The 27,879-nt window shown below is 45.6% G+C and overlaps 1 protein-coding gene and 1 pseudogene across 3 annotated transcripts; one reads left to right on the top strand and one right to left on the bottom strand.

Annotated features, from left to right (window-relative positions):
- Positions 1–2,143: 2,143 nt before the first annotated feature.
- Positions 2,144–25,101, bottom strand: IFT46 (intraflagellar transport 46). Of its 3 annotated transcripts, none has more exons than XM_009187406.3 (13): positions 25,082–25,101; positions 23,703–23,799; positions 18,259–18,338; positions 15,325–15,477; positions 14,489–14,628; positions 12,531–12,605; positions 12,274–12,367; positions 11,429–11,557; positions 9,187–9,308; positions 8,761–8,827; positions 3,210–3,270; positions 2,825–2,910; positions 2,144–2,427 (listed from the first exon to the last, which is right to left on the bottom strand). In XM_009187406.3, the coding sequence occupies exons 3-13, from the start codon at positions 18,301–18,303 to the stop codon at positions 2,332–2,334; spliced, it is 1,068 nt and encodes a 355-aa protein (XP_009185670.1). In that variant the 5' UTR covers positions 18,304–18,338; positions 23,703–23,799; positions 25,082–25,101; the 3' UTR covers positions 2,144–2,331. The 3 variants fall into 3 exon arrangements, with proteins under 3 accessions (XP_009185670.1, XP_003910839.1, XP_009185672.1); XM_003910790.2 differs by lacking the exon at positions 25,082–25,101 and adding an exon at positions 24,506–24,787; XM_009187408.1 differs by lacking the exons at positions 15,325–15,477; positions 25,082–25,101 and adding an exon at positions 24,506–24,763.
- Positions 19,064–20,065, top strand: LOC103877949 (annotated as a pseudogene).
- Positions 25,102–27,879: the final 2,778 nt, after the last annotated feature.

Genomic DNA, 27,879 nt, shown 5'->3' with positions numbered 1-27,879 from the left:
GTGCTCAAATGATCCTCCCATCTTGGCCTCCCAAAGTGCTGGGATCACAGGCGTGAGCCAAAGCAACTGGCCTGGTATAGCATTTTAATGTAATCTTCCCCTTCAAACAATTTCTGTCCCGTATCAGTATTTGGCTTCATTATCCATTCAGCTGCTCAAGCCAAAAAAAAGCTGGGAGTCATCCTTGATTTCTTTCCTTCCATCCCCCACGCTGGCTCAATCAGCAAGTTCTCTTGGTTCTATGTCTACTGGATATTTCTTTGTCGTCTCTCAGTCCTATCCTTCCCTTCTACACTCTGCTTTCTACTGCCAGATTCCCTGGCAAACTATTAACCTCTGCCAGTGGCAGGCACCAGCAGGGGACGAGACAGTGGGAGAAGGAAGCAGCAGCCACTGCTCTAGTCACTGTAGTGGTGGCAGTACACACCTGTGGTGGTCAGCAGTGCCTGAGTGTGGCACCTCCTCGGCTACTGAAGACCTGGCCCCAGCTGAGCACCTCTGCTACCAGCGCCAGCAATGGCTACCACCCCTTTAACTTTTATGTTCCTCAGTACCCTCCATTCTCCCTTTTGCTCCTTCAGCCTCTACAACACTTTTGGAACCAGTTTATCATATTATTACATATTTTTTTTGAGAAAGAGTTTTGCTCTGTTGCCCAGGCTGAAGTGCAGTGGCACGATCTTGGCTCACTGTAACTGCCACCTCCTGGGTTCAAGTGACTCTCCTGTCTCAGCCTCCTGGTAAGCTGAGGTTACAGGTGCCCACCACCACACCCAGCTAATTTTTTGTATTTTTAGTAGAGACAGGGTTTCACCATGTTGGCCAGGCCAGTCTTGAACTCCTGTCCTCAAGTGATCCACCCACCTCAGCCTCCCAAAGTGCTGGGATTCCAGGCATGAGCCACTGCACCTGGCCAATTCCCCATATTAAACACCCTTTCTTTTCTTTTTTTTTTTTTTTTGAGACGGAGTCTTGCTTTGTTTCCCAGGCTGGAGTGCAGTGCCACGATTTTGGCTCACTGCAACCTCCACCTCCCAGGTTCAAGTGATTCTTCTGCCTCAGTCTCCTTAGTTGGGACTATATGCATATGCCACCATGCCTGGCTAATTTTTGTATTATTAGTAGAGATGGGGTTTCACCATATTATTGGCCAGGCTGGTCTCGAACTCCTGACCACATGATCTGCCCGCCTCAGCCTCCCAAAGTTCTGGGATTACAGGCATGAGCCACCGTGCCTGGCTAAACACCCTTTGTTAGAAATAACTAGCATGGTTTCAGACTTCCTGACTGGAGCTTGGCTGACATAACTCCAAAATATTTCCTGAATCTGTCCATCTCTACTACTGCCACCCCAATCACCTCTCACCCAGATTACTGCAATAGCTACGCTCCCTGAGACCACAACCAGACAGGTCTGGAGGCAGACAGCCTCAGGAAGGCAGCATTAACTGAAGAGAGACCCTTAGAAAAATTAAATTCCAGCAGAAAAATGATTCCCCTCGACTGCCAATCTTGGAGGATTGGGGTTTCATTTTATTTCACAAAATGTGTTTGCTTTAACTACTTTTCATTTAATGCCCATTACTAAGCAAAGTTCCTGTGTCTCTGCCTTATCAGTCAGCCTTTTCTCTTTCATATTAAATAGCAGAATAATCTGACAATATAATAGAGCATTTGATTTATAAAATTTTTACCCACTAACTTTACGAAGGAAAGAAAACAATTCCATCCCTCCCACAAAAAGGAAATCTTTTTTTTTGAGGCGGAGTCTTGCTCTATCACCCAGGCCTGGAGTGCCATGGCCGGATCTCAGCTCACTGCAAGCTCGCCTCCCGGGTTCCCGCCATTCTCCTGCCTCAGCCTCGGGTAGCTGGGACTACAGGCCCGCCACCTCGCCCGGCTAGTTTTTATTTTTTAGTAGAGAGGCAGGGTTTTCACCGTGTTAGCCAGGATGGTCTCGATCTCCTGACCCGCCAGTGTGTCGGCCTCCCGATGCTGGGATTACGGGCTTGAGGCATGCCGGCCAAAGGAAATCTTTTAAGCTTTCCTCCCAATCCAAACTCCATGGGATCTCAGAAATTCCAATTCTTCTAACTCAAATCCCCACAGTGGTATAGATGCATTAACTCGCCAGGGACAGCAATCTGAGGCAGGCAGGTTCATTAAACAAACATGTTCTGTGCCCTCTGGCAGAGAGGGCAGCAGGGCATGCACTGGCCCTGAGCCAAGCTGTGGCATAGGCAAGGACATCAAGTAGCTGACAACGATCTGTCCATCTCAGCTGGGGCAGAGGGGCCAGCTCGGCCTTGAAACAGCAGCTTGGGAGCTGTCTCAGCTGAAGGTTAATGTCTCCATGTCTCCAGCTTGGGAGGTGGAGTTGGATGAAGGAGTGAATGCTTTCTTGCCTTCAGCGAGGGCTTTAAAATGCTGCAAGGAAAGAGGAGAGGGAACATTGAGTATTAGGGATATGCTAGTTGCTATATTTTAGCAAGCATTAATTTCTTTAAAATGACCCCCCTTTATTTCCTTCCTGCTTCCATTCATGAGGCCATTGGTTCTCCTGAAAGAATGAGTATCCTCTGCAGATCCTCGGCTAATTTCACCTAAGGCCCACATCTCTTACTTCCCCCCACCCTTTTTTTCCTCCACTTTCCCCTTGAAAACCCCATCCCTGCCTCGTTTGTTCTCCTAATTATGGGAAAGGGCAAAGGTAACTGGGCAGAGACATCCTACATCGCTACAGGATGCAACCACAGCAGGTTCAGAACAGTAGAAACTAGTGAGCCTCTCTACAGCTTAAGTCAACCCCTGATGCTTGGCTCACCTGGGAGTTCTTGAATTCTGAGTAGAGGGAAAACAGCAGATGGAGGGACTGAATCCGACTCTTGTAGACAGGGATGTCTAGAATGGCTGAAATGAAGAAGAACTTCCAGGAACAGAACCAAACAAACTCTGGGAATCAGGGGCACTTCTGTTTAGGATAGCCAAACCCCTGGCGGATGGGGTGTCACTATGACTTTGGGGGTTAAATACCCAGCAGGTAGTCACATAAGCCCAACCACCACCTTCGAGTGCTGCCAAAGAGCACAACGGGCTTAACGTGAAAGCTAAAACTCAAGATGCTATCTTTCCAGAGTAAACAAGCCTGTCCAAAAGCCTAGAGCGCCTCTGACCAGAGATGGGGACGAGGAAAGGAAGGAGGAACTCACCGCAGATCATGTCAATGTACTCTGCCAGGCTGCAATCAATCTCTGCTGTGGGCAGGCTCACCTGGAAGAGGCATGGGAAGGACCAAAGTCAAAAGGCTGGTGTCAGTGGTCCCAGAACCACTCTCTCTCTGAAGGAAAAGAGCTTCTAGCATAAGACACATGTTATGGGCTGAAATGTGTTCCCCTAAAATTCAGATATTGAGTTCCTAACTCCTTGTGACTATATTTGGAGATAACATCTTTAAAGAGATAATTAAGTTAAAACAAGGTCATGGCCGGGCGCGGTGGCTCAAGCCTGTAATCCCAGCACTTTGGGAGGCCGAGACAGGCGGATCACGAGGTCACAAGATCAAGACCATCCTGGCTAACATGGTGAAACCCAGTCTCTACTAAAAAAATACAAAAAACTAGCCGGGCGAGGTGGCGGGTGCCTGTAGTTCCAGCTACTCCAGAGGCTGAGGCAGGAGAATGGCGTGAACCCGGGAGGCGGAGCTTGCAGTGAGCTGAGATCTGGCCACTGCACTCCAGCCTGGGCGACAGAGCGAGACTCCATCTCAAAAAAAAAAAAAAAAACAAAAACAAGGTCATTAGGGTGGGCCTTAATCCAACATGACTGGTGTCCTTATAGGAAGAGGAAATCAGGACAGAGACACATAACAAAGGGAAGACCATGTGAAGACACAGACAGAAGATGGCCAAGGAGAGACCCCTCAGAAGAAATCACCTTTGGTGGGGCATGGCGGCTTCACGCCTGTAATACCAGCACTGTAGGAGGCTGAGGTGGGCAGATCACCTGAGCCCAGGAGTTCGAGACCAGCTTGGGCAACATGGTGAAATTCCATCTCTACAAAAAAATTAGCCAGGTGTGGTGCTGAGTATCTGTAGTTCCAGCTATTTGGGAGGCTTGGGTGGGAGGATCGCTTGAGTCCAGCAGGTTGAGGCTGCAGTGAGCTGAGATTGAGCTACTGCACTCCAGCCTGGGCACAGAGTAACACCCCCCCCGCAAACAAAAAAAGGAAGGAAGGAAGGGATGAAGGAAGAAAGGAAGGAAAGAAGGAGGGAGGGCAGGATGGAGGAAAGGAAGGAAGGAAGGAAAATCAACCATGCCAACAAATTGATCTTAGACAGTATACTACTGGACTACTAGCCTCCAGAACTATGAAATAATACATTTCTGATGTCTAAGCCACTCAGTCTGTGGTACTTTGTTATGGCAGCCTAGCAAAATAATACAAAATGCTACTTTTTCCCCCCGATCAGTATGGAATTGGTCATACATTTTATAGGTAAAATACACTGCCATACTCTTTTCCTGTGGGAATCTGTGAAAAAGAAACGGATACCAAGTTATGGGCAAGTATTAACAGTGATATATGCATTACTTGGTGTTATAATGCCTAATGATCCCAGGACACCATATGAACAGAGAAAATGGGCATGACATCTAACTCAGGTAACAGGCTCTGAATCTAAACAGAGAAACTAAAAAGTCACAGTGTGAACTTTTTAAACTACTGGTTTCTTAAAACTTTTCTCTTTTTACAAAAAATGGAGTACATATAGTTCTGCAACTTGCTATGATTTGCTTTTTTCATTTAACAACATATCACTGTTATTTCTTCGTATTAGAGCAAAATAAGGTTAAATAATATTCCATTGCATAGTATTTCACTGAATGGCTGTACTGCAACCTAGCTATTCAATCCCCTAATCAGACACCTTCCCATCAACTACAGCTTCAAAATGCTCAAGCGACTGTTTCCAAATTCTTTGCGTTTACGATCAATTCCTCATATAAAAAAAAAAAATCTGTTTTCATAGAGCTTATATTTTACTAAGAAAGAACAAACTAAATAAATAAAGTCTATGGTACCTTAGAAGATAAGTGTCATCAAGAAGAACCAGGGACAGAGGGCAGGGAATGCTGGGGAGCTGGCGCAGCAATTTAAACATGATGGCTAGGAAGGACCTGCTGGGCATCTTTGTTCAGTTTCCTTTTCTTTTTTGATACTTAAAAAAAATTTTTTTTTGAGACAGAGTCTTGCTTTGTTGCCCAGACTGGGGTGCAGAGCCATGATCTCAGCCTCTGCAACCTCCACCTCCCGGATTCAAGTGATTCCCCTGTCGCAGCCCCCTGAGTAGCTGGGATTACAGATGTGCACCACCACGCCCAGTTGTTTTTTGTGTTTTCAATAGAGACAAGATCTCACCATGTTGGCCAGGCTGGTCTCAAACTCCAGACCTCAGGTGATCCACCTGCCTCAGCCTCCCAAAGTGCTGGGATTACAGACATAAGCCACCGCGTCCAGCTCCTTTTACTTATTTTTTTGTAGAGAAGAGTCTCCTATTGTTGCCCAGGCTGGTCCTGAACTCTTGGCCTCAAGTGATCGTCCCACCTCAGTCCCCTAAAGTGCTGGGATTACAGGCTGGGATTACAGGTGTGAGCTACCATGCCTGGCCCAGTTTCCTTTTCTTATTAATATATAAGAGCTCTTTGCTTGGATAGTAATTTTTTCTATTATATACATACATAAAATATTTTTTCTCAGACTGCCACTTTCTTTTAACTTTGTTTATGGTATCTATTCCTATGTAGAACCTTTCATTTCTATGAGTTTAAACTGTCACATTTTCTCCATCATGACTTTTTTTTTTTTTTTTTTTGACAGAATTTCGCTCTGTCACAAGGTTGGAGTGCAGTGGCACAACTTTGGCTCACTGCAACCTCCGCCTCACGGGTTCAAGCAATTCTCCTGGCTCAGCCTCCCGAGTAGCTGGGACTACAGGCATTCGCCACCATGCCTGGCTAATTTTTGTATTTTTAGTAGAGATGGGGTTTACCATGTTGGCCAGGATGGTCTCGATCTCTTGACCTCGTGATCCGCCCACCTCGGTCTCCCAAAGTGCTGGGATTACTGGAGTGAACCACTGTGCCTGGCCTTTTTTTGTTGTTTTAATAGAGATGGATCTATGTTGCCCAGGCTGGTCTCAAACTCCTGGGCTCAAGCAATCCTCCTATCTCAGCCTCCCACTCCATTACGACTTTTTCTTTTTTTTGAGATGGAGCCTCGCTCTATTACCCAGGCTGGAGTGCAGTGGTGCAATCTTGGCTCATTGCAACTTCCGCGCCCCTCTCCGCCCCCGGGTTCAAGTGGTTCTCCTGCCTCAGCCTCCCGAGTAGCTGGGATTACAGGTGCCCGCCACCACACCTGGCTAATTTTTGTATTTTTTTAGTAGAGATGGGGTTTCGCCATGTTGACCAGGCTGGTCCAAACTCGTGACCTCAGGTAATCCACCTGCCTTGGCCTTCCAAAGTGCTGGGATTATAGGTGTGAGCCATCACGTCTGGCCTAAGCCACCGCGCCTGGCCTCAATATGACTTTTAAGTTTCTTTTACACTGAGAAACACCTAACCATCCTAATAGAATTAAATTTCCCTAAGTTATAAGACACTTGAATTTTTTAAAAAGAGAGAATTAAATTTCTCTTATATTTTATTTCATTTATTTTTTCAGTCATGCTCCTTCTGTATCTCCTATATTTTATTATATTACTTACATGGCTTTATTTTTACATTAACTCTTTTTTTCCCTTCTTTTATTTATTTACTTATTTATTTATTTATTTATTTTGGAGACAGGGTTTCCTTATGTTGCCCAGGCTGGTCCTGGGCTCAAGCAATCTTCACACCTCAGCCTCCCAAAATGACAGAACTACAGGTATGAGCCACTGTGCCCGACCCACCTTAACTCTTTAATTCATCTGAAATTCACATACATATGGTTGAGGCAGAAACCTAATTTAATTTTTTTTCAAATAGTCAATTGTCTCACTATACCCTCATTCTATCACCAATCATTTAAAAAACTATCTTTCTTGGCTGGGCGCGGTGGCACACACCTATAATCCCAGCACTTTGGGAGGCAGAAGTGGGTGGATCATGATGTCAGCAGTTCAAGACCAGCCTGGCCTACATGGTGAAACACTTCCTCTGCTAAAAATACAAAAATTAGCCGGGCACAGTGGCAGGCACCTGTAATCCCAGCTACTTGGGAGGCTGAGGCAGGAGAGGTGCTTGAACCTGCACGGGGGCGAAGGATGCAGTGAGCCGAGATCACACCACTGCACTCCAGCCTGGGCAGCAGAGTGAGACTGTGTCTAAAAAAAAACAAAATCTTTCTTTCTTATATATCGAATTACAATATATACAAGGGTTTCATGTGTTATCATTAAAAAGTTAATGAAATCTCAGCACTTTGGGAGGCCAAGGCAGGCGGATCACTTGAGCTCAGGAGTTCAAGACCAAGACCAGCCTGGTCAACATGGTGAAACCCTTTCTCTACTAAAAATACAAAAATTAGCATGGTGGCATGGTGGTGAGCACCTGTAATCCCAGCTACTAGAAAGGTTGAGGCAAGAGAATCACTTGAATTGGGAGGTGGAGGTTGCAGTGAGCTGAGATCATGCCACTGCACTCCAGCCTGGGCGACAGAGTGAGACTCCATCTCAAAAAAAAGAAAGTTAATGATCTCTGGGCGGAGTGGCTCGTGCCTGTAATCCCAGCACTTTGGGAGGCTGAGGCAGGAGGATTGCTTGAGAACAGGAGTTTGAGAACAGCCTGGGCAACAAAGCAAGACCTCATCTCTACCAAAAATTAAAAAACTGGCTGAATGTGGTGGTGCATGCCTGTGGTCCCAGCTGCTGGGAAGGCTGAGGTGGGCGGATCGCTAGAGCCTGGGAGGTAGAGGCTGCAGTGAGCCATGATCATGCCACTGCACTGCAGCCTGGGAAGAGCAAGACCCTGTCTCCAAAAAAAAAAAAAGAAAAAAAAAAGATAAAGTTGCCAATAGGCCGGGCGCAGTGGCTTAAGCCAGCACTTTGGGAGGCCGAGACGGGCGGATCACGAGGTCAGGAGATCGAGACCATCCTTCTAGCTAACAGTGAAACCCGTCTCTACTAAAAAGAAAGTCTAAAAGGCTGGGCATGATGACAAGCCTGTAATCCCAGCACTTTGGGAGGCCGGGAGGCAGTGGATCACGAGGTCAGGAGATCGAGGGCCCCATCCCTAGCTTCTTTCCTGGTGAAACCCTCGATCTCTTACAAAAAAATACAAAACTAGCCGAGGTGAGGTGGCTGAGCCTGTAGTCCCCAGCTACTCAGGAGGGAGGCTGGGAGGGCAGAAGATGGTGAACCGGGAGGCGGGCTTGCAGTGAAGGCTGAGATCCGGCCTGCACTCCAGCCACAGAAGACAGGCCAGACTCGTCTCAAAAAAAAAGTACAAAAAATTAGCCGGGCGAGGTGGCAGGAGCCTGTAGTCCCAGCTACGCGGGAGGCTGAGGCAGGAGAATGGCGTAAACCCAGGAGGCGGAGCTTGCAGTGAGCTGAGATCCGGCCACTGCACTCCGGCCTGGGCAACAGAGCGAGACTCCATCTCAAAAAAAAAAAAAAAAGAAAAAGTTGCCAATAATAATAATGAGGGAAGAGAAAAAACACTGGGCCCTAGAGCGAATACCATATTTTCTTATCTTACCTCCGGCTACCTTCCACTCACCTTGCCCAAAAGCTCTTCAAACTCTGGGGACCATTCCTGCATCAGTGTGTCGATGTCGGGCATGGGCCTAAAAGTATAAAGGTAAATATGAACAAGAAAAATGAAATGATAACATCAGCAACCTCTGGATCAGCATATTCTAGGATGAAGGAGAAGTCTTCAATCTGCACATCAGGAAGCCTTCAGGAGAACCTAGACTGGGCATACCAAAGTTACCCAGGCCTGGGGTTTGAAGGAGCTAGCTAAGTAATACTAGAGAAATTACCAACTTGATGTCTACAATCTCAGCTAGCAGTTGCCAGGATCCACAGGACCTCAGGTTGATCAAATATGTTCCCAGCCTCTGGACCTCTTCTCAGGAGCAATAGTTCACAAGTGGTGAAGGTTACTATATGTTACTGTTGTAAAGAATGTGGTATTTCTTACCTGGTGTAGTGCACAGTCGCAGGGGGCTTAGAACGGTGTAATTCAGAGATGCTCTCAATCCACGTGTCAATGGCTTTGGGATTCTTTTCTGCATCTTCCAGGCTTTTTACTTTCATATGTTGCTAGGAAAATAAGGAGAAAGCCTAGCTGATGGCACTGAAGTAGCTCTCTTGTTTTTACAGTGTCCTCATTATATCCACTGTTGTTTCATATTCAGGCTTGCAGATGGCAGCCGCTGCCACATGAAACAGCACTCAAATGAAGGGGACAGGAAACCCTGATAAAATCTGCTGAAGCCAGGCCAGGCATGGCGGCTCACACTTGTAATCCTAGCACTTTGGCTGTCTGAGGTGGGAGGATCACTTAAGACTAGGAGTTCAAGACCAGCCTGGACAACACAGTGAGACCTTGTCTGTATTAAAAATTAAAAAATTAGCCAGACGTGGTGGTGTATGCCTGTGGTCTCCATTACTTTAGAGGCTGAGATGGGAGGATTGCTTGAGCCCAGGCGTTTGAGGTTGCAGTGAGCTACGATTGTGCCACTACACTCCAGCCTGGGCAAGAGCGAGATCCTGTCTCAAAAAAAAAAAAAAAAGCCGGGCACGGTGGCTCAGGCCTGTAAACCCAGCTCTTTGGGAGGCCAAGGCCGGCGGATCACGAGGTCAGGAAATTGAGACCATAATGGCTAACACGGTGAAACCCCGTCTCTACTAAAAATACAAAAAATTAGCTGGGCGTGGCGGTGCGCGCCTGTAGTCCTAGCTACTTGGAGGCTGAGGCAGGAGAATGGCATGAAGCCTGGAGGCGGAGCCTGCAGTGAGCCGAGATCGTGCCACTGCACTTAAGCCTAGGCAACAAAGCGAGACTCCGTCTCAAAAAAAAAAAAAGTCAAGTGCAGTGGCTCACATCTGCAGGCCTAGCACTTTGGGAGGCTGAGGCAGGAGGATCACTTGAGATCAGCCTAGGCAACATAGGGAGAACTTTGCCTCTACAAAATAAAAATTGAAAAAAAAACAACAAAAAAAACCTAGCCAGGCATGGTGGCACACACCTGTGGTCTGTCCCAGCTACTTGGGAGGCTGAAGTAGCAGGATTGCTTGGGCACAGGAGATTGAGGCTACAGTGAGCCACAATCACACCACTGCACTCCAGCCTGGGTGACAGAGCGAGACCCTGTCTCAAAAAAAATAATCATTTGCTGGAGCCATGGAAAGGGGATAGGTCAAAATGGCAGGACTGACCATAATGAAATACTATTTAGGCGGGGCTTGGTGGCTCATGCCTATAATCCCAGCACTTTGGGAGGCCGAGGTGGGTGGATCACCTGAGGTCGGGAGTTCGAGACCAGCCTGACCAACATGGAGAAACCCTGTCCCTACTAAAAATACAAAATTAGCTGGGCATGGTGGCGCATGTCTGTAATCCCAGCTACTCAAGGCAGGAGAATTGCTTAAACCCGGGAGGCGGAGGTTGTGGCGAGCCAAGATTGCGCCACTGCACTCCAGCCTGGGCAACAAGAGTGAAACTGTCTCAGAAAAAAATAAAATAAAATAAATACCATTTCACACCTACTAGGATGGTTAGAATAAAAAATACAAACAAAAAGTATTGGTGAGGATGTAGAGAAACTGGAACTCTCATTCACTGCTGGTGGGAATGTAAAATGGTACAACCACTTTGGAAAACAGTTTGGTAGTTCTTCAAATGGCTAAACATAGAGTTTCCATATGGCCCAGCAATTCTACTCCTATGTATATACCCAACAGAATAACAATATATACCCACACAAAAACTTGTATACAAATATTCAAAGCACTATTATTAATAAGAGTGGAAAGAACTAGAGAATGAATAAAGAAAATCTGGTAAATCCACACAGTGTATATTATTCAGCCGTAATAAAGGAATGAAGTCATTACCAGGGTCTAGGAGGAAGTGGGAGAATGAGGAGTGAATATTAACGAGTATGAAGTTTCTTTTTGAGGTGATGAAATATTCTAAATTAGGTAGTGGTGATGGCTATACAACTGTGATTATATTAAAATAAGTTGTACAATTTAAATGGCTAAACTTGCTGGTATATAAATTATATATAAATAAAGCTGTCATTAAAAAAATAGGGCTGGCCAAAAGCGATTGCCATCTCTTTTGATAGGCAGTAAGTCAACTGTATGAGTGCCAGCAAGGCCTCCTCCGCTCTTGGCTCTCTCCAGCTGGAGCCTATACTAAGCTAGTAACTTACCGTGATGTTGTGCTGCTTAGAATTCTCTGTTAACCAGAGTGAGAGCACTGTAGGGTCTGACTGCTTTGTAGAAGGTTCATCCAATACCAACAGGCCAAGGTTGTCAGGCTTTCCGTCAGGACGTGGGACCTGGTTAAGGAAAAGGTAAGAAAGCAGAAAGGAACATGTTTCCAGTAAGTTAAAGAGGAAGAACTCTTCTGGTTCATCATTATTACTAGTATTAAAAGCATGCTTATCCTGCTGTACTCAATACTATCCAGAAAAAAATATATGATCCATAGCAGCTTAAATATAAACCTGTTGTCCTAGATAATTAGGAAGCAAATACATGACAAACAATGTATAATGAGATATTAAGTATTACTTAAGAGCAATGAGTATAAATTGGAGTTGAGAGCAAGGTTAAGAACTCCAATGAAATGAACATGACTAGCCAACGCTAGTCAAAGAAATTAGGGAAACTGTTAAGAGTAACAGGGGCAGGCCGGGCGTGGTGGCTCACGCTTGTAATCCCTGCACTTTGGGAGGCCGAGGCGGGCGAATCACGAGGTCAGGAGATCGAGACCATCCTGGCCAGCACGGTGAAACCCTGTCTCTACTAAAAATACAAAAAATTAACCGGGCGTGGTGGCGGGCGCCTGTGGTCCCAGCTACTCGGGAGGCTGAGGCAGGAGAATGGTGTGAACCCGGGAGGCGGAGCTTGCAGTGAGCCGAGATCGCGCCACTGCACTCCAGCCTGGGCGACAGAGCGAGACTCTGCCTCAAAAAAAAAAAAAAAAAAAAAGAGTAACAGGGGCATCAGAAGAAACACTTAAGGAGTCATTTTCAGTATGTACTGACTATACCTTTAAGAATGCATCAATATCCCCGACAGCTGGGATAAAATCAGGAATGAAAGGCTTCAGTTTGTGGTCCAGGTCAATCAACTGAGGTGTGTACCTAGGAGATATTGCCAAGGGAAGGTGGAGACAGTCAGAGAAAATTACTTTACTATTCAGGCTAAAAAAAATCTACAGAGAATGGCCCTGTTTCAGACTAGAGGTAGGAAAGGTTTGGGGCAAGGTAGGGATAGTGGGGTATGGTGGGAGGTCCTAGTACTCACCTACTGATGTACTGGAAGAGTTCCTTAATCTCAGCAGAAACTGGCAAATGCTCATAATCTGCAGGGTCATAGGCCCTGGGAAAAGGAAAATAGTTTGTTCGAGGTGGCCAGAGGAGAGCAGAGGTGGCAGGGTCCTAGGTACTGCTGTGTTACTGACTATAGGGACATGATCCTAAACCTAGCTTCTGCCTCTCCAATATCTGCCTTTCCTGGTGGCTTGCAAGGCAACTTTAAAGTTGATCATACTTAACTCTCAATTATCTCTGACTCTGAAGGACAGAGGTGCAGAAAATCCAAAATATAATATTTTTTTATGTTAAAATGTAGCATAAATGGTTCACCCTTTTTTAATGAAAGGATGACAAGAAAAGGTACAACAAGAGATTTTAGGGCTGGGCATGGTGGCTCACACCTGTAATCCCAGCACTTTGGGAGGCCAAGGCGGGTGGGATCACCTGAGGTCAGGAGTTCAAGACTAGCCTGGCCAACATGGTTGAAATCCTATCTACTGAAAATACAAAAATTAGCCAGGTGTGGTTGCACACACCTGCAGTCCCAGCTACTCAGGAGACTGAGGCAGGAGAATCGCTTGAACCTGGGAGGCAGAGGTTGCAGTGAGTCAAGATAGTACCACTGCACTCCAGCCTGGATAACAGAGCAAGACTCTGTCTCAAAAAAAAAAAAAAGAGAGATTTAAATAGCTGACATGAAAATAGTTTGCACCAAGAAAAAAAGAAATTTTTATACAAGTGTTTTTAGCAGTGTTATTTTTTTTTAATTTAATTTATTTTTGAGATAGGGTCTCACTCTGTTGACCAGGTTGGAGTGCAGAAGCCCAATCATAGCTTATTGCAGTCTCAAACTCCTGGGCTCAGGTGATTCTCCTGCCTCAGCCTCCTGAGCAGCTGGGACTATAGGCACACACCAGCACGCTAGGCTAATTTTTAAAAAATTTTTGGGGGGCCGGGCGCGGTGGCTCAAGCCTGTAATCCCAGCACTTTGGGAGGCCGAGACGGGTGGATCACGAGGTCAGGAGATCGAGACTAGCCACAAGCTATGCAGTGAAACCCGTCTCTCTACTAAAAAATAAAAACTAGCGAGTGAGGTGGGGCGGTGCCTGTAGTCCCAGCTACTGGGGAGGCTCAGGCAGGAGAATGCGTAAACCCGGAGAAACGGAGCTTGCAGTGAGCTGAGATCCGGCCACTGCCTCCCAGCCTGAAGCGACAGGCAGACTCCGTCTCAAAAAGAATTTTGGGCAGCCAGGCAGTGAAACCATGCTTGTAATCCCAGCACTTTGGGGAGGCTTAAGTGGGCAGATCACGAGGTCAGGAGATCGAGACCATCCTGGCTATCATGGTGAAACCCCGTCTCTACTAAAAATACAAAAAAATTAGCTGGACATGGTGGTGGTTGCCTGTAGTTCCAGCACTTGGGAGGCTGAGGCAGGAGAATGGCAGGAACCTGGGAGGTGGAGCTTGCAGTGAGCCAAGATCACACCACTGCACTCCAGCCTGGGCGACAGAGCAAGACTCTATCTCAAAAAAAAAAAAAAAAAAAAAATTTGTAGAGACGAGGTCTTGCTATGTTGCCCAGGTTGGTCTTGAACTCCTGGCCTTAACCAATCCTCCCACCTCAGCCTCCCAAAGTGCTGGGATTACAGGCTTGAGCCACCATGCCTGGCCACCACCTTTTAGATTTACTCAGCAAAATCTCATGTAATCCCCAAGCCCACAAATGTTTCAGATAGTACAAGTGATACTATAGGACTGGATGAGGTAGTGGAGTCAGAAAGGGAGGAAAACTCATTATTATGTTGGGTTTCTGAGACACCTGAAAATCCTAAATACAGGAGATCAAAAGAGATGCTGGAATTTCACTTCTAACTGACGTCCTCCCACTCCAGTGTTTTGAAGGAGGTATTCTGAAGAAAACCCTTGGCTTGGGTGTTCTTTCCTCACCCTTCCAGAGGGGCTCCATGCTCTTCATCATCATCATCAGAATCAGAATCAGTTTCAGATGAATCATCATCATCATCATCGTCATCATCATTTTCACTAAAGCCCCGTTGAGGTGTCAACTGTGAGGTCTTCTTCTTCTCCTGAGATAGGGCAGGGCAGGCATAGAAAGCTTCAAGTAAAAAAAATCAAATGTACCTATGCCCAGTTCTCTATTGCTCTAACCAATACCCCAACCACCTGGCACCTCATCACCAGAAAGAGAAGGGAGCACTTCCCAGAAGGGGCTTGAGAGCCTTCTTCTGCCCCTGCTCAGCTACAAATGGGGACTCCACTTGCTAGAACCATATTCCATTTCTCTACTTGAGGCTGGGGTATAAATTCCATCTAATTTTATCTACTGTACATATTACTTAGATCTTCAGCGCTCTGCATACACTTTAGACAGCTTCGGCCCAAAAAGCTATGGACTTTCAAAGAAGAAGATGGCAACTCTAGTTATTTTGGAAGAAAATCGGGGAAGATGAAGTGGAAATAGAAACTTTAGGGGTCTTAATACTCACAAAGACCATAGAGAGGAAATCTAGTACTTAATTTGCAAGACTGCCCAGCGTAAGCTGCTTGAAACTATCAAAAGAAGAAAGTTCAAAATTAACCTTGTGCCCATCTAACCAGCAGTTCCAGAGACTATGGACTTTCCATTTTTGTTCAGTGATATTTCTCTTCATGGAGTATCTGACCTATCGTATTTCCCTTCCCTTACCCCATAAATTACATACAATGACTACACATTCTCTCTCAAGATAAGCAGCTCTTCTGTCCTTGGCATTATAACCTACCTTTCTGTGCTTCTGGCTCTCTCTGTACCATCCCACCCTCTCAAGTCCATGAGAAGGGGTCTGGTGGCACTTGAGACTTTCAGGGGCAGGTGGAACAGGGTCCATGTCTTTGCCTCTGTGGCCTGGAGCCTGTGGCATGCCCTCCCTTAGGACCTGAAGGATGACCAATTGGCCCCCTTTAGAAGTAGGTTTTCAAAACTTGGTTTCTATATACCACATGTCTTATACTGAGGTTAACACGTTTGATTCCAGTTGTTCAAAATTAATTTGTTTTTATGGTAAAGCAGCTATTGGCACACAAAATTGTGACACGTTACAGGACACCAAAAACTGCTTTTGGTCACATTTTGCTCTAAGAATAACAAATTTATTATAGGTAGATAAAAGTATATTCTAACTAAGCTGTAATATGCATGGCAGATAATGAAACACAGTTGCAGAATTTATTCAGTGACTATGCCTTATTAGTATATGATTGATAAGAACTTTCTAGAGCATTCTTTCTCAATTCAAGATTTGCCAAAATTATTCTTAGTCACATAGGAAGCGGTTTTGGCACAGGGAATTTTTTTTTTTTTTTTTTTTTTTTTTGAGACGGAGTCTCGCTCTGTCGCCCAGGCTGGAGTGCAGTGGCCGGATCTCAGCTCACTGCAAGCTCCACCTCCTGGGTTTACGCCATTCTCCTGCCTCAGCCTCCCGAGTAGCTGGGACTACAGGCGCCCGCCACCTCGCCCAGCTAAGTTTTTGTATTTTTTAGTAGAGACGGGGTTTCACCGTGTCAGCCAGGATGGTCTCGATCTCCTGACCTCGTGATCCGCCAGTCTCGGCCTCCCAAAGTGCTGGGATTACAGGCTTGAGCCACCGCGCCCGGCCGGCACAGGGAACTTTTAAGAATATTGTCAGCCTGGGGCGGTGGCTCACGCCTATAATCCCAGCACTTTGGGAGGCCAAAGCGGGTGGATCACGTGGTCAGGAGTTCGAGACCAACATGGCCAACATGGTGAAACCCCGTCTCTACTAAAAATAAAAAAATTAGCCAGGCGAGTTGGTGCAGGCCTGTGGTCCCAGCTATTCAGGAGGCTGAGGCATGAGAATCGCTTGAACCGGGGAGGTGGAGGTTGCAGTGAGCTGAGATCGTGCCACTACACTCCAGCTTGGGCAACAGAGCGAGATGACTCTGTATCAAAACAAAACAAAAAAAACCATTAAAATGCAGCCATCAGGCCAGGTGCAGTGGCTCACACCTGTAGTCCCAGCACTTTGGGAGGCCGAGGAGGCTGCAGTGAGCCAAGATCATTGCACTCCAGCCTGGGTGAAAGAGCAAGACTCCATCTCAAAAAACAAAAAACAAACAAACAAACAAAAAAAAACAGGCCGGGTACAGTGGCTCATGCCTGTAATCACAGCACTTTGGGAGGCGGAGGCGGGTGAATTGCCTGAGGTCAGGAGTTCAAGACCAGCCTAACCAACATGGTGAAATCCTGTCTCTACTAAAAATACAAAAATGAGTCAGGCGTGGTGAACCTGTAATCCCAGCCACTCAGGAGGTTGAGGCAGGAGAAACACTTGAACCTGGGAAGCAGAGATTGCAGGGAACCAAGCAACAAGAGTGAAACTCCGTCTCAAAACAAAACAAAACAAAAAAACATAACCTTTGGATAATGTGCTAAGGCTAAACACAAATGGTTGTTTTTTGTTTTTTTTTCGAGACGGAGTTTCGCTCTTATCGCCCAGCCTGGAGCGCAGTGGCACGATCTTGGCTCACAGAAACCTCCGCCTCCCGAATTCAAGTGATTCTCCCGCCTCAGCCTCCCGAGTAGCTAGGATTACAGGCACCCATCACCACGCCCAGCTAATTTTTTGTATTTTTAGCAGAGACGGGGTTTCGCCATGTTGGGCAGGCTGGTCTCAAACTCCTGACCTCAGGTGATCTGCCCACCTCGGCCTCCCAAAGTGCTGGGATTACAGGAGTGAGCCACCACGCCCGGCCAACACAAATGGTTTTTAAGAAATCACATGTACAACTCTAAGGTCCTACATGTTTCTAGAGAGATGGGCATCTTGCCGTCTTTCTTACAGAAGTAGGGTGGTTCTCTAGGTTCACAGAATAACAGCAGCCAGTATCTGGGTCTTAAGACCTCAAAATTAAAATCTCTTTCACAAAATACTGACAGTATCACAAATATTGATAATGAAAAAATGCCTAGACTAATAATTTCAAACTCGCTTTAGCATAAAATTACCTGAACTGCTTCCTAAAAAATATAAATTCCCAGGCTTTTACTTTTGAGATTCTGGGGTGGGACCGGGAATCTGTATATTTTATTTATTTATTTTATTTATTTTTTTTTTGAGACAGAGTTTCGCTCTTGTTGCGCAGGCTGGAGTGCAATAGCACGATCTCGGCTCACCACAACCTCCACCTCCTGGGTTCAGGTGATTCTACTGCCTCAGCCTCTGAAGCAGCTGGGATTACAGGCATGCGCCACCACGTCTGGCTAATTTTGTATTTTTAGTAGAGACGGGGTTTCTCCACTTTGGTCAGGCTGGTCTCGAACTCCCGACCTCAGGTGATCCACCCGCCTCCGCCTCCCAAAGTGCTGGGATTACATGTGTGAGCCACTGCACCCAGCCAGGAATCTGTATATTTAAAAATAAGTATCTCAGTTGAGCCTTATAATCAAGAAAGTTTGTGAAACACTGGCCTACATTACATGAAATTCCTCACCAAAGTCAATTGTAATAGTAGGCTTTATTCCTGAAGAAGGGTCAAAATCTCAAGGTGCTTTGTAACTGATTTTCCTCCATGAGCTCAAAGGTCCCTAACCACTGAAGGTGAGTGTTCAAGAAATGTTTAGCATTAAACTGGTGTAATCTCTAACTACTAAAAACCCAAAGCAGAAATTCTACAAGAAGCTGTGAGTATTACTGTACCTTGTTATTTTCCTCTTCATACTCATCACTGCTGTTATCAGCCATAGCCTTGTTAGGAAGATGGGCAGAATGAGGAAGTCCTTAGGAAAAAAAAAGGTTTTCCTTTAGATTATTGTTAAAATGATTTTTAAAGACAAATATTTTTTAGTTTGTAACATTTTATGCTCTAACCATTTTATAAAACAAGGTTTAATGGAACATCTACCTAAAAAGACAGGAGACTGAATTCTAGTCATGGCTCTGCAAATTCAATTCAAGATATATTTACTAAATATTACTATGCTTAAGGCATTGGGTTAGACATTATACTAATCAAATTATCGGCCATTACATAAATAATATAAACTCTGGCCAGAGGCAGTGGCTCATGCCTATAATCCCAACACTTTGGGAAGGGGAGGCAGGAGGATCACTTGAGCCCAAGAGTTTGAGCCTAGCCTGAAAAATATGGCAAGATCCCATCTACAAAAAAAGAAGAAGAAAAAATTAGCTGGGTGTGATGGTGTGCGCCTGTGGTCCCAGTTACTTGGGAGGCTAAAGCAGGAGGTCTGCTTAAATCCAGGAGTTTCAGAAGTTTGAGGCTGCGGTAAGCAGCGTTCAGTGTTCATGCCACTGCACTCCAGCCCGGGCAACAGAGTGAGAGCCTGTCTCAAAAAAAAAAAGGAAAGACAAAGAAAAAAATATACACTCTGCCCTTAGTTTACACTAGTAAATCACAGAGTGCTGAATTTATACCAAGAGTGGGTTTGAAGACAAATTACTTAAAAAGATTTTGCCTTTCCACCCCCTAGTGCTGCTGTGCCTGCAGGTCTCTGTCGAGCCGCGGACGCAGGTCTCTGTTCCGCAGGATGGGGTTTGCTAAAGTTGTTAAGAATAAGGCCTACTTTAAGAGCTATCAAGTGAAATTTAGAAGACGAGTGGGTAAAACTGATTACTATCCTCAGAAACACTTGGTGATACAGGATAAAAATAAATACAACACACCCAAATACAGGATGATAGTTTGTGTAACAAACAGAGATATCATTTGTCAGACTGCTTATGCCCATATAGAGGGGGATATAGTCTGTGCAGCATATGCACAAAAACTGCCAAAATATGGTGTGAAGGTTGGCCTGACAAATTATGCTGCAGCGTATTGTACTGGCCTGCTGCTGGCCCACAGGCTTCTCAATAGGTTTGGCGTGAACAAGATCTGTGAAGGCCAAGTGGAGAAGACTGCCAATGAATACAGTGTGGAAAGCATTGATGGTCAGCCAGGTGCCTTTACCTGCTATTTGGATGCAGGCCTTGCCAGAACTATCACTGGGAATAAAGTTTTTGGCGCCCTGAAGGATAGGATAGAGGCTTGTCTATCCCTCACAGTACCAAATGATTCCCTGGTTATGATTCTGAAAGCAAGGAATTTAATGCAGAAGTACACCAGAAGCACATCATGGGACAGAATGTTGCAGATTATATGCGCTACTTAATGGAAGAAGATGATGATGCTTACAAGAACCAGTTCTCTCCATACAAAAAGAACAGCGTAACACCAGACATGATGGAGGAGATGTATAAGAAAACTCATGGTGCTATACAAGAGAATCCAGTCTATGAAAATAAGCCCAAGGAAGAAGTTAAAAAGCAGAGGTGGAACTGTCCCAAAATGTCCATTGCTCAGAAAAAACATCAGGTAGCTCAAAAGAAGGCCAGCTTCCTCAGAGCTCAGGAGCGGGCTGCTGAGAGTGAAATCAAACAATTTTCTATAAAGATTTTTCAGATAAAGACAATAAACTTATGGACAGGAAAAAAAAAAAAGATTTAACCTCTTTCAGTCTCAGTATTCCCACCTCTAAATGGGTCACTAATATTTCTCACCCTGGCCTCTTATAAGGATCAAATGAAAAAATTTATGTGCAAGGAACTGACCCAGGGCCTGGCAAATAATAGTCACAAGTTTGAACCTGAATCAGCAAGCAAAGATAAGAGCAACTTTTAAATACTCTGAACAATTAAAAGTATAATTAATGCCAGGCGCGGTGACTCACACCTATAATCCTGGCACTCTAAGAGGTGGAGGCAGGCAGATTGTTTGAGCCTAGGAGTTCAAGACCAGCCTGGGCAACACGGCGAAACCCTGTCTCTACAAAAAATACAAAAATTAGGCCAGGCACAGTGGCTCATGCCTGTAATCCCAGCACTTTGGGAGGCTGAGGCGGGTGGATCACCTGAGGTCAGGAGTTCCGAGACCAGCCTGGCCAACAGGGTGAAATCCCGTCTCTACTAAAAATACAAAAAAAATTAGCCGGGCATGGTGGCACACTCCTATAATCTCAGCTACTCAGGATGCTGAGGCAGGAGAATTGCTTAACCTGGGAGGTGGAGGTTGCAGTGACCTGAGATCACGCCACTGCACTCCAGCCTAGGTGACAGAGCAAGACTCCATCTCAAAAAAAAAAAATTAGCTGGACATGGGGGCATGGGCTGGTAGTCCCAACTACTGGGGGGTCTGAGGCAGAAGGGCTGCATGAGCCCAGGAGGTCGAGGCTGCAGTGAGCCGTGATCGTGCTACTGCACTCCAGCCTGGGTGACAGAGCAAAACTCTGTCTCTATAAATAAAAAATTAAATTAAAATAAAAGTATAGGCCGGGCGCGGTGGCTCACACCTGTAATCCCAGCACTTTGGGAGGCCGAGGCGGGTGGATCACGAGGTCAGGAGATCGAGACCATCCTGGCTAACACGGTGAAACCCCGTCTCTACTAAAAATACAAAAAATTAGCTGAGTGTGGTGGTGGGTGCCTGTAGTCCCAGCTACTCGGGAGGTTGAGGCAGGAGAATGGTGTGAACCTGGGAGGCGGAGCTTGCAGTGAGCCGAGATGGTGCCACTGCACTCCAGCCTGGGCGACAGAGCGAGACTCTGACTCAAAAAATAAATAAATAAATAAATAAAAGTGTAATTAGATGTAAGGCATTAACTGGAATGAAAACATGATAAATGATTTCTATATCAAAGAAATGCAAATTAAACACTATTTTTTTTGTTTACTAAATTAGCCCAAACTAAAAACAAATTATAATATCTGCAGCTGTCAAGAGCACAAACATGCTCAAGTCAAAAACCTAGGTGGCTAGGTCCCAAAGAATTGAAAACAGGGACTCAAATGGACACTTGTACACCTCTGTTCATAGTAGTGCTATTCACAATAGCCAAAACATGAAAACAACCTGAGTGTCCATTAACAGAGGAATGAATTTAAAAAATGTGGCATAGGCCAGGCGCAGTGGCTCACGCCTGTAATCTCAGCACTTTGGGAGGCCAAGGCAGGTAGATCACAAGGTCAGGAGATCAAGACCATCCTGGCCAATGTGGTAAAACCCCATCTCTACTAAAAATACAAAAAAATTAGCTGGGTGTGGTGGTGTGCACCTGTAGTGCCAGCTACTCAGGAGGCCAAGGCAGGAGAATCGCTTGAACCCGGGAGGCGCAGGTTGCAGTGAGCCGAGATCATGCCACTGCACTCCAGCCTGGGTGACAGAGCGAGACTCAGTCTCAAAAAAAGAAAAAAAAAAAAAAAAAAAAAAAAAAAAAAACTTGCATATACATGCAATGGAATATCAGCTTTAAAAAAGAAAGTCTACATTCTATACAAGTGAACCTTAAAAACATCACAGTAAGTGAAGTCAGTCAGCCACAAAAGGATAAATACAGCATGACTTCACTTATGTGGTTCCCAGAACAAGCAAACTCATAGAGACAGTAGAATAATGGTTACCAGGGAAGAGTGGAAGCAAGCAATCAGGAGCTATTGTTTAAAGGGTATGGAGTTTCTGTTCGGGATGATCTGGAAATAGTGGTGATGGTCATACAACATTGTGAATGTACTTAATGTTATTTAATTGCACACTTAAAAATTGTTAAAATGGCAAATTTTATGTTATGTATATTTCACCACAATAAACAAACAGAAACCCTGGATGTCATCCTTGATTCCTAACTCGAGTCAAATCCAATCCATCAGCAAGTCTTAGTGATTCTACGACAATCTGTCTTGTACCATATTTGCCTCTTTTCTTTATTGTCAACTTCCTCACCAGAGGTCAAGCCACTATCATCTCAACTCAGCCATCGCAACAGTCCATTCCACACACGACAGCAACACAGCCTCCAAAGTTCTGCTTATTATGCTTCCTGCCCTACCTCTCTGATCTGACCATATCATACGGTAGAGTCCCCTCTACCGTAAACTGGTCTCTTTCAGGTCCTCAAACTAAGCCAAGTTATTTCAGGCTTCAAGGTTTTTCACATCTCACATACTGTTTCCTCTTCCTGGTCTACTTTTCCTCAGTGTCTGGATCCCTGCCATCTACCAGTCTTACATGTCACCCCTTTAGATCTTCCCTGACCACCCTATCAAAAGTGGGTCTCTGGCCGGAAGTTGTGGCTCACGCCTGTAATCCCAGCACTTTGGGATGCTGAGGCAGGCAGATCGGTTGGGGTCAGGAGTTCAAGACCAGCCTGGCCAACATGGTGAAATCCTGTCTCTACTAAAAATACAAAAGTTAGCTGGGTGTGGTAATCTCAGCTTCTCGGGAAGCTGAGGAAGGAGAATCGCTTGAACCCAGGAGGCGGAGGTTGCAGTGAGCCAAGATTGCACCACTGCACTCCAGCCTGGGTGACAGAGTGAGACTCCGTCTCAAAAAAATAAAAATAAAAATAAGTAGGTCTCCTTCCTCACTGTTACTCTCCTTAACAGAAACAATCTGCCTCCATCGGTGTGCACTTACCACATTTGGAATGTGTGTACTCATTTGTCATGTGCCTCCCATGATTACAAGCATCGGGATAGCAAGGACATTGTGTCATTTAACACTATTTACCCAAGTGCCAGGCATAAGGCTGGCACACAGTAGGCATTTTTAAATGCTTGTTGGCCAGGCACGATGGCTCACACCTGTAATCCCAGCACTTTGGGAGGCCAAAGTGGAAGGACTGCTTGAAGCTAGGAGTTCAAGATCAGCCTTGGTAACATAGTGAGACCTCGTCTCTATAAAATTAAGCAAAAAATAGTTTGTTGAATAAATAAATAGTGTTCAGCCCGTTAAAAACATTCCACTGTGATTTTGGTTGGGGTTGCAGTCTAAGGGGAGGTTATGAAGCATCTTCAAAGCCGGGAAAAACATGTTAAAAAAAAAAAAAAAAGTACAGTGAATTCCTGGCAGATAGGGAGCAAAGCAGTAATATGAAGTAAATGGTGACAGGGCTGAACTGGGGGAAGATCCTGTAATTTGGAAGGCTATGATTTCTCCCCCTTAACTAGTTAGAAAACAAACAATGGCAAGTGAAGTAAATTGACTCTGAAAGTCAACATTTGCTATTATAAAATAGGAACTTCTTGAAGACAACTGTGAATCCATATCCATCCTGCTCTTTGAGTACCATTTCTCTTCTTTCCTCTCTTACCTTGGTGTCTTGGGGTTGGAGTATAAATACTTGCAACCTCTTCAGAGTCGTTAATCTCTAGACGTTCATCATATGTCTGGTTTTCAATAACCTTGGTCTAAGCAAAAGGAGACATGATTACATAGTTCCTATCATGGGACATCAAGCACTCTGCCAGGAGGTATATTCCAAACCAGCACTGGCTCCTCTTCCTTACTCAAGAAACTAGTTTTTCATAAAACCGTCACCCCATCCAAACTTTCCTTAAGGTTTCCTGGCCCTCGGTCAAGCAGTTAAGTCATTCTGTTGCAGCCCTTATTTAGGAACTGTTGGCAGGCTGGCTGAGGAACGAGGGAATCGTGGAGGGAAAGAAAGCCAACTTCTGCAGCTTCCCAAAGCTGTACCATCACGCGCGAGGGCAGAACACTATTCGTCGTATGTGGATGGCCAAGGCTGTTGAGGTTTCTCAGGGGAGGCTGTAGAGGTTCTAGAAAGAGTTCTGTCTCTGGAGCCACCTCTGGGGTGGGGTGGGGTGGGGTGAGACGGGGTGGGGTGGGAGGGTCCCGGAAGAGAAGGGAAACTCCAGTCTCTCGGTCCCATCCAATAATCAGAAAAGCATCACCTCCAGTTTCACCCTTATCTTGCAGATAGGATCCCACCTAAGTTTCTTGGTGAATAAAGTAAGCAGGACGGTTGGTGGTGAGGTGACGAAGGAACAGTTACCACGGAGATGGGAAGAGGTAACCGGGAATGGGGTAAAGGGGAGTCCTCTTAAGCCTCTCTAGAAAAACAGTTCCCTTTTTGCTGGGGTGAGTACTAATTACCTGTAGCCCTTCTGAATCCGTCTCCTCTATAATGGAAAGAACCCCAGCCTAGGGCTGGGGTCTCACTCCAGTCTCAAAGCCAGGCCACTTTACCATTATACGCCAAGCAACCAGCCTGTTGTCAGTCGCTAGGCAAAAAGATAAATTTTAAAATTCGCGAGACTTGCTTCCACTCTCGTGAGACCTCCTGCACGTTACGCCTCACCCGCGAAGGCTCTCAGCGCAGGAAGAAGATCAAGGGGCCACGGATAAAGCCTCTCTGGGCGGCCAAGTCGCCTGTTTGTCTATGGTTTTAGTAAATGCGCCTGTTACGGCATCTAGCGGCTGCGGGTGGCAACGCCGGTTGATAAATTTCGGGCTGGTATAGAGTTAGCCTTCCAATCTGGAAACAGGGTGTGTGTTTGTTCCCCTAGGACAACAATCTCTGGGGTTGCAGTTCCTCCCAGATCAGTCTTACAGGAATGTAGACACACTCTCCAGGGGAAATTCCGCAGCACTCTGTACGTCCTTTTCTAGCACTATATTACATTGTAGTCTTTCCCCTCCACAGGGTGCCATGGCATAGGACATACTTACAGTAATAAATTATTCCTTGGCCGGGCGCGGTGGCTCAAGCCTGTAATCCCAGCACTTTGGGAGGCCGAGACGGGCGGATCACGAGGTCAGGAGATCGAGACCATCCTGGCTAACAAGGTGAAACCCCGTCTCTACTAAAAAATACAAAAAACTAGCCGGGCGAAGCGGCGGGCGCCTGTGGTCCCAGCTACTCGGGAGGCTGAGGCAGGAGAATGGCGTGAACCCGGGAGGCGGAGCTTGCAGTGAGCTGAGATCCGGCCACCGCACTCCAGCCTGGGCGACAGAGCCAGACTCAGTCTCAAAAAAAAAAAAAAAAAAAAAAAATTATTCCTTGTGTATCTGAGGTTCAAAGTTTTGTGTCCTGTCTTTCTTATTTGCTAAAGAAGACTGTGAACTTATTTAAAGCAGGATCTGTGTCTAATTAATTTTTAAACTTTGTAACACCAGTACATTGCAGAAATTAGACACTAACAATGCTCATCGGGTGGATGAATCGAGGAATGAGTGAATGGAGACGTAAGGAACAAATATTTTCAAACTGTGGACATAATTAATTTGGGAAGTCAGGGAGAGAGAAACATAAAATATTGGAGGCCGGGTGTGGTGGCTCATGCCTGTAATCCCAGCGCTTCAGGAGGCGGAGGCGGGAGGATTGCTTGAGTTCAGGAGTTTGAGACCAGCTAGAGCAACATAGCGAGAAACGCCCCTCTCCACTCTATTAAAAATAAAAATTAAAAATTAAAAAAAAATTAGCCAGGTGTGGTGGCAGACGCCTGTAGTGCTAGCCACTCGGGAGGCTGAAGCAGGAGGATTGCTTGAGCCAGGGAGGCAGAGGTTGCAGTGAACCGAGATTGGACCATTGCATTCACTCCAGCCTGGGCAACAGATCAAGACCCCATCTCAAATATAAATAATGAATCATAATAATAATTTTTTGGCTGGGCACGGTGGCTCACACCTGTAATCCCAGCACTTTGGGAGGGCAAGGCGGGTGGATCACAAGGTTAGGAGTTTGAGACCAGCCTGACCAACATGGTGAAACCCCCATCTCTACTAAAAACACAAAAATTAGCTGGGCATGGTGGTGCGCACCTGTCATCCCAGCTACTCGGGAGGCTGAGGCAGGAAAATTGCTTGAACCTGGGAGGCAAAGGTTGTGGTGAGCCAAGATCGCGCCACTGCACTCCAGCCTGGGTGACAGAGCGAGACTCCATCTCAAAATAATAATAATAAATTTTAAAAAGAAAATAATATTGGAAATTTGATCCTGAAAACCTGCCAGAGGAAAACAAGGAAAGTGGCCTTTAAAAATGAGAGACACCTTTTCTGGGATACTGATAGTTAAAAATGGAACGGCATCAAAAAAATTTTGTGATGTATTTTGCTCGTAATAGTGGATATGTAATGTGGAGTACTTACTATGTAGGAGCACTTAGATTTTTTGCAGGGGAGCACTTAGATTATATCATCTAATTTACTTCACAACCTTATGAGATAGATGTTACCGCCAATTTACAGATTAGGTAATTGAGGCTTAGACAGTTAAAGTAACTTGCCTGAAGTCACTCAGCTAATAAGTCCTGAAAACAGCAGCCAAACATAGGTCAGTCTGATTCCTAAGTCTCTGCTTTTAACCATTATAATATACTGCCACTATGGGACTCCTCGAGAAGAATGCTTACAAGGTTGATTTTTCTTCTGTGGTTTAATTCAGTTACAGTTATATTTCCGAAGAATCAGCATCAATTGGTCTTGCACAGCTTCTGAGATCCAAGTCAGAAGACCTGGAAGGTGCCGCAATAAGGCAATAGTTTCTAACAGGATTTTTACTTTTCTAAAAAAATAAGAATTTGTTTCCATCTTTCTTAAAACATGTCTGCTTTTTGTAACAAAAATTAAAATTGCTCCAGGCGAGATGGCTCATGCCTGTAATACTAGCACTTTGGGAGGCCGAGGCGGGTGGATCACCTGAGGTCAGGAGTTCAAGACCAGCTTGACCAACATGGGGAAACCCTCGTCTCTACTAAAAATACAAAAATTAGTCAGGTGTGGTGGTGCATGCCTGTAATCCTAGCTACTCGGGAGGCTGAGACAGGAGACTCGCTTGAACCCGGGAGGCACAGGTTACAGTGAGTTGAGATGGCACCACTGCACTCTAGCCTGGGCAACAGAGCGAGATTCCATCTCAAAATAAATAAATAAATAATAAATAAAAAATAAAAATTTACCCCATAAATGTGTACAGTTGTTATCTTTTTTTTTTTTTTTTTTTTTTTTGAGACGGAGTCTCGCGCTGTGTCACCCAGGCTGGAGTGCAGTGGCGCGATCTCGGCTCACTGCAAGCTCCGCCTCCCAGGTTCACGCCATTCTCCTGCCTCAGCCTCCGAGTAGCTGGGACTACAGGCGCCCGCCACCACGCCCGGCTAGTTTTTTGTGTTTTTAGTAGAGACGGGGTTTCACCATGTTAGCCAGGATGGTCTCGATCTCCTGACCTCGTGATCCGCCCGCCTCGGCCTCCCAACGTGCTGGGATTACAGGCTTGAGCCACCGCGCCCGGCCCCAGTTGTTATCTTTTTTAGGACATTTCATCATCCCCTAAAGAAAGCTTGTACCCATTGTCACTTTTTTTTTTTTTTTTTTTGAGACAGGGTCTCACTCTGTTGCCCAGGCTGGAATACAGGGGTGAGACCTCAGCTCACTGCAATCTCTGCCTGCCGGGTTCAAGCGATTCTCCCGCCGAGTAGCTGGGACTATAGCCACACACCACCACGCCCAGCTATTTTTTTTTTTTTTTTGTA

This window comes from Papio anubis, chromosome 12 (genome assembly GCF_008728515.1).
Source record: "Papio anubis isolate 15944 chromosome 12, Panubis1.0, whole genome shotgun sequence".
NCBI classification, from domain to species: Eukaryota; Metazoa; Chordata; class Mammalia; order Primates; family Cercopithecidae; genus Papio; species Papio anubis.
This window is presented reverse-complemented; position numbering and strand designations above follow the sequence as displayed.